The sequence below is a fragment of the Sinocyclocheilus anshuiensis genome, unplaced genomic scaffold (assembly GCF_001515605.1).
Source record: "Sinocyclocheilus anshuiensis isolate Anshui unplaced genomic scaffold, SAMN03320099.WGS_v1.1 scaffold55, whole genome shotgun sequence".
NCBI lineage: Eukaryota > Metazoa > Chordata > Actinopteri > Cypriniformes > Cyprinidae > Sinocyclocheilus > Sinocyclocheilus anshuiensis.
In genome coordinates this window covers 3,506,403-3,516,990 of record NW_015549647.1, presented here as the reverse complement: position 1 = coordinate 3,516,990, position 10,588 = coordinate 3,506,403, and the positions used below count along the sequence as shown (strand labels likewise).

Genomic DNA, 10,588 nt, shown 5'->3' with positions numbered 1-10,588 from the left:
TGTATGTATGTATATATATATATATATATATATATATATATAAGAAATCTCCATGATGTGAGATTTTATACATTCATCATTTTCCCAAGACTGAAAATAACTACTTTAAAATTCTTGATATTCCCAGGTGTTTCTCATGACTGGGAAATTTGATTGTTATTAAAACAAAACCACAAATTCTGGTGTCACCACAATGATGACACATTGTACCAGGAAAAAAAAATGCTAATTTAAGTGTTACCATAGAAACAAACAAGTTGCCATAGTGACAGACTGACTGGTAGTTAGGGTGTGCAGCATGTGCCATGTCCGCACTGATCATGAAGGACAGTGACACTGCCTCCTGAAAGGCGGTCAGATTGTCAGGCGTTGAAGCAAGACGCTGCAGAATCAACTCAGTCAGGTTAGACTGAGCTCCCTGAGCGCTCTCAGACCCCACCTATTGATAAATAAAAAAGCCAAATTATTTGGATGAGGAGACTCATGATGGATTCAGAATCGACATTTGCTCATAATATTTGCTTTTGTTGTCTCACCTCTTCGTTGTCATATAGAGTAACCACACGGATGTTTGGATCTTTTGCTAGAGAATCAGGTGTGCTGAAGTCCATGAGAGCCTGGGAGAGAGGACATAATTATGTATTAATTATTCATCATCACTCCTCAGATAATTTTTGAGTGGGTGAATGACTGAATATTTAATAAGATGTTGCTCTCTGTGTTCAGGCGTACCGTGAGAGCACAGAAACAACTGTGCAGGTTGTCCAGACGAGGAGAGAAGATGAATTCTTCATAGACACCTCCTAGAGCCTGCAGAGCACAAAACCATGTCAAAACTCATGATAATCAGTTAAAAAGCCCCGGTGAGAACCCACTGCTGACGCTCTGACAGTTATTTTATGTGTAAATCATATGGAAATGAGAGCTATTAGAGCTCTTAAGTCTTGTTCCTTCGAGATTCTCTAAAGTAAGGTTTCATTCTGCTGGTAGTCCCAGTCTTACATTTAAAGGCTTTTCTTCAGTCAGGTAAAAATAACAGAAATCCTCTTTGTTGAGCACAAATGTACCCTGCATACTAATCCTCATGTCAGCACAATTTTGTGCAAAAGTTCAAAAAAAGAAAAAGACTAGAAAGCAAAACTGAAATCTTTTGGGTATTTGTCTAACAAGAAGACAAAGAGACTTACACCAGGCTGTGTGTCTGCCAGACAGAGCTCAAAGTCCAGTAAAGCATTTGGCTCGACCCCGAGATGTCCACACAGCATCTGGATCAGCGCAGGGTGATGCTTCTCTGCCTTAACACAGCAAAATAATTAGAGAAGTGTTCATAAAACATTTTATTTTTAGTAAGGATTGGTTACCTATTGCTATCAATTGATATTTGTCTTAGACCTGTGATCGGAAAACAGGCAATATTTTATTGTGCATGCTCACGTACCTTGTTTTTACATTTAGACTGCTTTTGCCATTATCTAACATTTGCTTAAAATGAATCTTTAAAAATATGAATGTTTTAATAACAATCTTAAATTTAATTTTTAGCAAATCTTAAATTATCATTTTTTTATACTGTGTATTATAATGCTGTGGTGGCTAAATACATTTGTAGCATTCTTCAACAACTGAATTTATGATTTAAAGAGTTTTAATATTGGTTATAACAGGAAAATAATTATCAGTTCATTGTATTGGCCAGAATTTTAAAGGGATTTTTTTGCCCAAACATGAAAATTCTGTCATCAGTTACGAACCGTTCTTGCTTGGTGTGCAAGAACCAATGAGGTTTGTTCTCACATGTCACGCAAGCATGTTTGAGCTTCCTCAAGAACCTATCAGGGTTTGTTCTTATGTGCGCTGATCAATGTTTATTTGTGAACAAAAGCCCAAAACAAATCTGTTCATCATATAAAGCAATCATGTCTCTTGGCGTAAACTGTTGGATTAATTTGGATTACTTTTACAGTCTTTATGAACTTTTTGAAGCTTGAAAGCTTTGATGGAATGATTATTTTTTTATATATCTTCATTTCTGTTTCGAAGATGAACGACATGAGAGTGAGTAAATGATGACAGAATTTTGTTAGCGAACTATCCTTTTAATATCGGTGCATCGCTATTTTACTGTGTGATGCATTATGTTGCAGAATAAATAAGGTGTAGTAAGATGGTCTTTGTAAAACATCAGATCAATATTGGATGACGATCACGGTGTTAAAATATCGGTTTTTGATATCAGCCTAAAATTTCCTGATCAGTGCACCATTACTAATTATCATTTGGTTCCTCAGAAAGCACATACTTCAACTTTAATCAGACTTGTTGTGTTTTTGTACACCTAAACCATTCATTTGTGTGATCTTACAACGGATGTTGCATTGCAGGCATCTCCAGAGGAGGCAGATCCTGTTTCCAGCTCCTCCTGTATGGCAGTGGCCAGCAAAGGTGCTCTAAAACAGACACAGAAATACAGATAGATACAAAAAAAATAAAATCAGCATTCCAGCATGATTATCCACATGTGTCCCATACCTCCATCTGTCCTTTCCAATGCATAAATAAGTGCTTACAGGTGGTTTTCCTTGTTAGGTCCAAAGGAGTCATTGATGTCTCTCTGCAGGTGAATGGCCAGGTGGGGGATCCTGAGGATGGGACGGGGAACATGAACCAGATGCTGCACCAGCTTGCCTTCGCTCTGTACAAAAATATACAAACAGACAACTCTTGTAAAAGTGAGTGTTATTCATTGACAATGAAGGATTCAAAGGAACCTGGGTATGTTTTACATTTCTGCATCACAGAGGAATACACACATCACAGAGGCTTACCTTAACCATTACACGACCTGCGATGGTCAGGTCACGATCAAACCAAGTGTTCCAGATTCCTCCTCCATAACACTCCACTCCTATCTGCAAGAAGCCTAACTTTGTCTTCTTAGAGCGTGGCTTTACCTAAGCACACGTGCACAAGAAATTACGAATGACACCTGCATACATCCTCTATTTTCATTAATGTGGAATACAGCTATAATGTAATTACTGTAAACAGCTATGGAACACTCAAGAGAACTGATGATATTTCATCTATATTAAAGCATCACAGAGCATCTTGTGTCTTTTCTTCTCACCCTCAGACATGGACTGTCCGTATGAGCCCCGATCATGGAAAAACCATTTCCAGGCTTGTAGAGACCACCGACAGCAAAAGCAATAATGGTGGAGTAATTCCTGGTAACAAAGTACTGGAAAGAAAAAGATTACAGTGAATAGAGTGAAAAGATATTTAATATGAGCAGCACCGAGTTGTTTCTCATTCTGTATAGAAATAACAGACTAAGCTACATATGGCCAAAGATATTTTATGATTATTTTTATAATATGCACCTTTAAAAGTCATTCCCCCAGCTTTAGGAGTTCATTAAAGGAATAGTTCATCCAAATATTAAAATTTAATGCAAATCTATTCACCCTCAGGCCATTCAGGATGTAGATGAAGTTGTTTTTTCATCAGAACAGATTTGAAGAAATTTAGCATTACATCACTTGCTCACCAATAGATCCTCCGCAGTGAATGGGTGCCGTCAGAATGAGTCAAAACAACTGATAAAAACATCACAAGTATACACAAGTAATCAACACGACTCCAGTTCATCAGTTAATGTCTTGTGAAGTGAAAAGCTGCATGTTTGTGAGAAAAATGCATCCGTACAATGTTTTCAACTTAAAATCGAGTCCTCCATCTGTAATATTGCCTTCTCCAGTTTAAAAGTTGTCTCATCTGAACGAGGAGAGAAATATGCACAAATCAAGCACTGTGAAAATAGTCTAAAACAGTTCAAAACATGTTGGTGGATTTTGATGTGAGAGGACAACAGGTGATGAACTTTTCACTGGAAGATGCTTCATTATGGATTATAGACTCGTATTTTGTATAGAAGTGGACCGTTTAAAGTTAAAATGACTCGATGGATTTGATTCTTACAAACACGCAGCTTTTCAATTCACACAAACTTGATGGATTGGAGTCATGTGGATTATTGTGATGTTTTTATCCACTGCAGAGGATTCATTGGTGATCACGTGATGTAATGCTACATTTCTCCAAATCTGTTCTGATGAAGAAACAAACTCACCTACATGTTGGATTTAAAGCAAATTTTCATTTTTGAAATAAGTTAAGATTAAAGAACACGCACACCTTACTGGCAGGTTTAATGTCCCAATGCTCAGCCTCCTTGAGCTCAGTAAAACCAGCCTTCAGCAGGCGAGATTTACACTCCTCCACCACTGCGAGACAAAGAAGGAAAGTAAATGTTAGATATACAAAGTGTAAAGTAACATAAAATTAATCTCATGCACATTCCAGTACACTGCTTACATCACAGTGACATTACACAACCTGTGAAAGAACATTCTTTCAAAGTCTAGATCAAGATCTGTTCACATCTGGAGTATCAGCCAGGGAAGCACAATGTCCAAGACCCATACCTAGTAAGTCTGTAAAGCTGGTTAAGCTTATTATCGACAAAGCGTAGCTCAAACTCTAAAAAGAGTAGAATTTATGCATTACAATGCAATTTACATTGTCATGGCTTGCAGCTCAATATACAGCATTTCAATCCCATGTCATTCTTACCATGGTAAGGTGAAACTCCCTTATTGACAAAATTAAGAAACTCTTTGGCAGCAGCCAGCACAGCTTCTTTGGAGCTTTTCATGATGAAAGACTCTGTAAAACATACAAGAAACAATAAATATAAGCACAGACAGAGAAAGCAGCTAGTCATATGCACAGATACTATTTCAGATCAACAATTGTATTAGTGACCGCGTGAAACCAGCTGTATTCTTATTTCGGAGATTTTATTATCATGCTTTAGTAAACTTAGTAAAAGCACATGACGTGAATATTTGAGAAACGACATAAAATACAAATGCAAAAAAAAAAAAACACACACACAATCGAACCTACAAAACCATGTAATAACTCTTGCAGAATATGGGAAATCCCACACGAGAAAGACGATATAATTCTCTGCACAAGCCACAGCACTTTTAAAGTTACCCGTCCTGCTTTCCTACCTTTCACATATGAACTTATGAAGAAGACTTTCACATTCAGGGCAAGAATGCAGGAAGCTATGAGGATTTGCTGTAGTCTGTTAGCAGAAGAAGGCCCTCTAGTGGTTGGAGGTGCAATCGCTCATACTTTTAAAAACAAAAGTGCATTATTGTATATTATATTAATATATTGTCTTTTTTCTGTTTTAATTAAATGTTTACATTTGTAAAATAAAAAAATATATAATAAATGGTAACTATTCAAACATTAAGATAAAAAAAATGTCCAGAAAGCCAAATCTACACCACTCATATTTAGGAACAAGTAAATTAGTATAAAGTTTTTTTTTTTTCATTGTAGAGTTAAGTGTTTCTTTCTGTTATTTGATATCTCCACGCAACAAACCTTGTGATGTTCTTAATAATTGAGAGGATAATGTACCATTAATTTAAGCTTTAGTCAAAAGTTAATGCCAGGGTAAAAATCTCAAATGACATCCTTGACATCTAAAGCAGAACAATATCCCCATTTATGATCTGCAGTTCAGGTATTATTCAATAGTTTTGCTCTCACGTCTTTTACTCTTTTGTTTTCACAAAATATTTTTTAAATATTAGCCTAGTGGGCAGTGCGCAGACATATAGTGCTGTTGCACTACGGGTGTCCCGAGTTCGAGTCCCGGCTCATGGACCTTTCCCGATCCCGCCCCCCTCGCTCTCTCCTACTTCGCTTCCTGTCACTGCTATACTGTCCTATCAAAATAAAAATGCCAAAAATAAATCTTTAAAAAAAAAAAAAAAGTACACTTTGAAAAGTTAATCAGAGAGCCAAGATGAGGGACTGTTGATCACGTCTTGACTTCTCCTCAAGGCTAGAAGGTATGATTGTCGATTTTGACTCAGATGCTCATCAGTGTTGCAGCAAGTCGACATAATGAACAATACATAGCAGTTTAAAGCTCTTAAACAGATCTGTGATTAATTTTAAAAAGCCTCAATAACAAAACTATTTGTTCCTGTTTCAAAACCTATACATCATATTGTTAAACACATTTTTGTCTCATTTAGATACGATAATCATGCCATTAAGTAACAACTTACCACACTCCTACTGAGACTATAGGCTATCCATTGTTCAGTTTTTATTCCTAAGAACTATTGCAGGGTCACATACATTTCTTGCAAAATCAGCATCTGTATTAAGATCATAACATCTCTCTACTGCAATTAGTTAGTTGTGCTCAAATAAGGCTTTATGCAGACTGTGAAGTACTGTTGCAAAGAGGCATTTATTTATTGCCTTTCGATTGCCTTATTACTGTGAACTGTACACATTTACTTCAGCATTACACAAATAGAAATAAATTATAGTCATTTTTCATCATTTATTAAAGTAACGTGGTATGCCACACGATAATGAAGGATATGCAGTTCTCCTTTATTTTGTTGTATGTCATGTTGTATGTAGTTTATGTCATGGTTTACCGTTTCATAACACTGGGGCACATATTAGTTAGGGCACAGCACACAGTCACAACTTTGTCAAGGAATGTCATGTCCTCATCTTCACATGGGGCTATCATGCTCCCTGGTACGGCCTCACTTAGCATGGTGTACTTTGTGCGCACACATCCGATCACCCTCTTCAAATGGACCCTGAGGTGAGCTATCTTCCGTGTCTCCTCCTCATCCTTTGGAACCAGTTTTTGCTTTTTCACTTCTGCACACATTAGTCCAACATTGTCCCCGGTGTCAAATCCACGATCCACCAACACCAAGTCTCCAGGCAATAGTTTAACAAGAAGGCCACTACTCTCAATCACATCCTTGACACTGACACCACCTCCCCACCCTTTAGAAACGAAAGCAATAGCTCCACGTGGAGTAATACCAATTAGATACTTTAACATGTTGTTTTGTGAAGATGTCTGTGCTATAGCTTTCTGATTTGATGCTCTCTCAGCGTTAATTTCAAAGCAGTCCACAATAACCACAACATGACTGCCAAAAGCTTCTACAAACTGTTGCAACATGCTGCCCTTCAGGCAATGTCTCTCTGGCCAGTGCACCAAAGGGCTGAGGTGTGTAAACATGGCACCTAAGGTGTCTCTGAACGTGGTGGACACAGTCTTTTGATCTATGCAGAAGAGGTGTGCAATGTGCTGGATTGGCAGATTCAGCCTCAGGCGCATCAGAGTTAAGAAGAGCATCTGAAAAGGCGAAAGTTTGCATCTTGTCTGTGGTAGGCAGAGAAGAAGCTGCGTCAGCACACCCATCAGAACAGCAAAACATGGCAGTCCAGTGTAGTACTTGACCTTCTCGTCATCATCTCCCAAAAAATCCTCAGACATTGTCTCTTGAGAGAGTTCTTCCTTCAGTAACCTGTTCTCCTCTAATAAGCGGTTAATTTCAGCACGTCTGCAGTTACAAAAACTACATTCCTGCTGTTCTACAAGGTCGTCCTTTGGTGCAGCCTCATCCATCTGTAACCTCTGTGAAACTTCATGCGGTGGTCCATCTTCATCTGGTGGTCCATCTTCATCCGGTGGTTCATCTTTAACCAGTGGTACATCTTCATCTATCTCCAATTTCAGGTCAGGTAGAGCTGGTGATGTTGCAGGTGCAGCAGTGTTCTGTTTGAGACCTTGCGGTCTCTTTGTCCTACGGCTAAACCGCTCAGGATGCACTGCTTTGACTTCTGTGTGCCCGAGATGTAATGACGGTACCCAGTCGGGATGACACTCAAGCATTTCATAGGCTGGTTTGCCTGATTAAAAGAAAAGACAGAATTTCTTTGATTAGGCAAACTAGCTAGTTTGAAATAATCAAGATTTTTTTTTTCGTAAGTGACTAATTGGATATATTTTAAAATGTAATTCATTCTTGAGATGGCAAAGCTGAATTACTCCGGTCTTAATTACTCCAGTGATCCTTCAAAAATCATTATAATATGCTGATTTGGTGCTCAATTATCATCAATTATTAATAATGGTTCTTATCAATGTTGAATTTTTTGCTGCATAATATTTCTGTGGAAATTATGATACATTTTCAAAAGAACAGCATTTATTTGAACAGTTAACATTATTAAAGCCTTTACATTACTTTTGATCAACATCAATTTGATCAAATGCGTCCTTGCACAATATCACACACACACACACACACACACACACTGTACATACATATACTGTATATATATATATATATATACATACTGTATAATCTTACTTACACTGCTGTATAAAAGTTTAGGTATTAAGTAAAATATTAAGCGGCAAAAACTGTATTTTAGCACTGATAATAGGAAATGTTTCTTGAGCACCAAATCTGCATATTAGAATGATTTCTGAAGGATCTTGTCGTGGACTAAAGGACATATTAGAATGTGGAGGAAAAAGTCAAGGAAGGAAATATCTGTTCTGCTTCCTTAAAAATACAAGACTGATGACGGGGATTTGATGTTTTAATCGGTGTAGGAGTAATATAATTCCAGAAGATGGCAGTAATGCAACTTCTAGGATGCAAGCTGCCTTTAAAACCTAAAGAAGAAGGAAATCCCAGTCTATGGGAAATCCCTAATGGATTGGAATCATAGGCTGTGTTGGAAATGGCATACTTGCTTAGTGCCCAGTACACAGTGCATACTGCCTACTATTTTTTTTAAAGAATAGTGTGTGAAACAGTATACAATAAGCAATAAATGTTTCAGAGTAGTATGCTTAAGTGCTGTCACATGACAAACACTGAACATTAATTCAGCACAGCTGTCAAGGTTGTTACCTTAGAAACAAATGAGCTAACGGTTCTTTTTACAAAGGCTTGTTAATAAGGCTTAATACTAGTAAACAATGCTATATTGCCCAATTGAACTCATTTCATAATTGATTAACTTTACATATTGGACAGAACTAAATCAACACTGAGCTGTCTTTATTGATATTTTTGGCAACTAAGTGGCGATATATTAAAAAGCGATATATTTTTTATTTCCACTTTTCAAATATTTACTTAATTTTTATTGAAAATAGATTTCTTTCTGATCTGGTATGTGATGGGAAAAGGAGAAGCATGGGTTTGACAAAAGCCAGGATCAAACTCGGGTCGACTGCGTCAAAAGCAAACAGCTCATGTTTTACTTGCTGCGCCACTGATACTTCGGAAAGGCAAGTGTCTTTTGCACTTGCTGTTAATCACAGCCAGGCATTGGTGGGCGAAGTTAATGTAAATAGCCTCTACCAACAAATTTGTCCTTAGAGTAATACACTCCATTTATTTTTAGAACTGCTTGATAGTGGAATTGAATTCTGTTTGCATAATTGAAATATTTTTATTTATACATTTTATTTATATATTATATTGCTGCAATATTATTATTATTTAATATCTTTGAAAGAATCTGTACTGTATAAAGCGCTATAAAGATAAGGTGACGTCATTTGATGATTGGAAACGTGCTGTAGAGATTAAAGTACAATTTATGTCCTACTAACAATACTGTTTTTAGATACACAGCGATAGTTTGTAGTTTACATGTATATGTATATACGTACAAATACAAGTGTTACATTTATAATTACTATTCCCCACCTCCAGTTCACTCACGCGTTTGAAAATGAAACGTCACATGGAGCGCATTCGACTGCGTCAAAAGCAAACAGCTCATGTTTTACTTGCTGCGCCACTGATACTTCGGAAAGGGCGAGTGTATTTTGCAGTGCTGTTAATCACAGCCAGGCATTGGTGGGCGGAGTTAATGTAAATAGCCTCTGCCAACAAATTGGTCTATTTGTCCTTAGAGTAATACACTACACTAGATACACTAATACACTACACTAATACACTAGAGCTGCTTGACAGTGGAATTGAATTCTGTTTGCATAATTGAAATATTTTTATTTATAAATTTTATTTATATATTATATTGCTGCAATATTATTATTATTTAATATCTTTGAAAGAATCTGTACTGTATAAAGCGCTATAAAGATAAGGTGACGTCATTTGATGATTGGAAACGTGCTGTAGAGATTAAAGTACAATTTATGTCCTAATAACGATACTGTTTGTAGATACACAGCAATAGTTTGTAGTTTACATGTATATGTATATACGTACCAATACAAGTGTTACATTTATAATTACTATTCCCCACCTCCAGTTCACTCACGCGTTTGAAGATGAAACGTCACATGGAGCGCATTGCGTTCTGGGTAACAGTATCCCATGCAGCGTCTTCAGATGCATACATCAAATTTCAGCCAATGTAGCAGGTAATCCGGGCATTCCATGCATACAGAAAATTCACATACTATTCACAGTATACACACAGCATACTGCAATATAGTATGGTAGTATGCCATTCCGAACAGCTTCTGTACTGATTTCAGTGTACTTCAGTTATATTTAGCAGATTCTGGCGAATATAATCCGGGTATGTCATGCATACAGAAAATTTGCATACTATGCACAGCATACATACTGGATACTGCAAAAATAGTAAGAGTAGTATGATAGTATGGCATTTC

General features: G+C 37.0%; 2 protein-coding genes across 6 annotated transcripts in view; both read right to left on the bottom strand.

Annotated features, from left to right (window-relative positions):
• Positions 1-5,133, bottom strand: part of LOC107660142 (aspartyl aminopeptidase-like) — an 8,538-nt gene extending 3,405 nt beyond the window's left edge. The window contains exons 1-11 of one of the 5 annotated variants that reach the window (XM_016449378.1): positions 5,086-5,133; positions 4,636-4,729; positions 4,198-4,286; positions 3,128-3,241; positions 2,826-2,951; positions 2,568-2,692; positions 2,363-2,447; positions 1,188-1,295; positions 733-810; positions 537-617; positions 279-439 (exon numbers count right to left, since the gene is read on the bottom strand). In XM_016449378.1, the coding sequence (XP_016304864.1) occupies positions 279-439; positions 537-617; positions 733-810; positions 1,188-1,295; positions 2,363-2,447; positions 2,568-2,692; positions 2,826-2,951; positions 3,128-3,241; positions 4,198-4,286; positions 4,636-4,717 (1,049 nt within the window). In that variant the 5' untranslated portion in view covers positions 4,718-4,729; positions 5,086-5,133. The other 4 variants (XM_016449376.1, XM_016449380.1, XM_016449377.1 and 1 more) reach the window with 4 other exon arrangements.
• A 1,330-nt stretch (positions 5,134-6,463) lies between these two features.
• LOC107660141 (uncharacterized) overlaps positions 6,464-10,588 on the bottom strand; it is an 11,418-nt gene continuing 7,293 nt past the window's right edge. Inside the window, exon 2 of the mRNA XM_016449375.1 lies at positions 6,464-7,827. Within this exon, the coding sequence (XP_016304861.1) occupies positions 6,542-7,827 (1,286 nt within the window). The 3' untranslated portion in view covers positions 6,464-6,541. The remainder of the gene's footprint in view (positions 7,828-10,588) is intronic.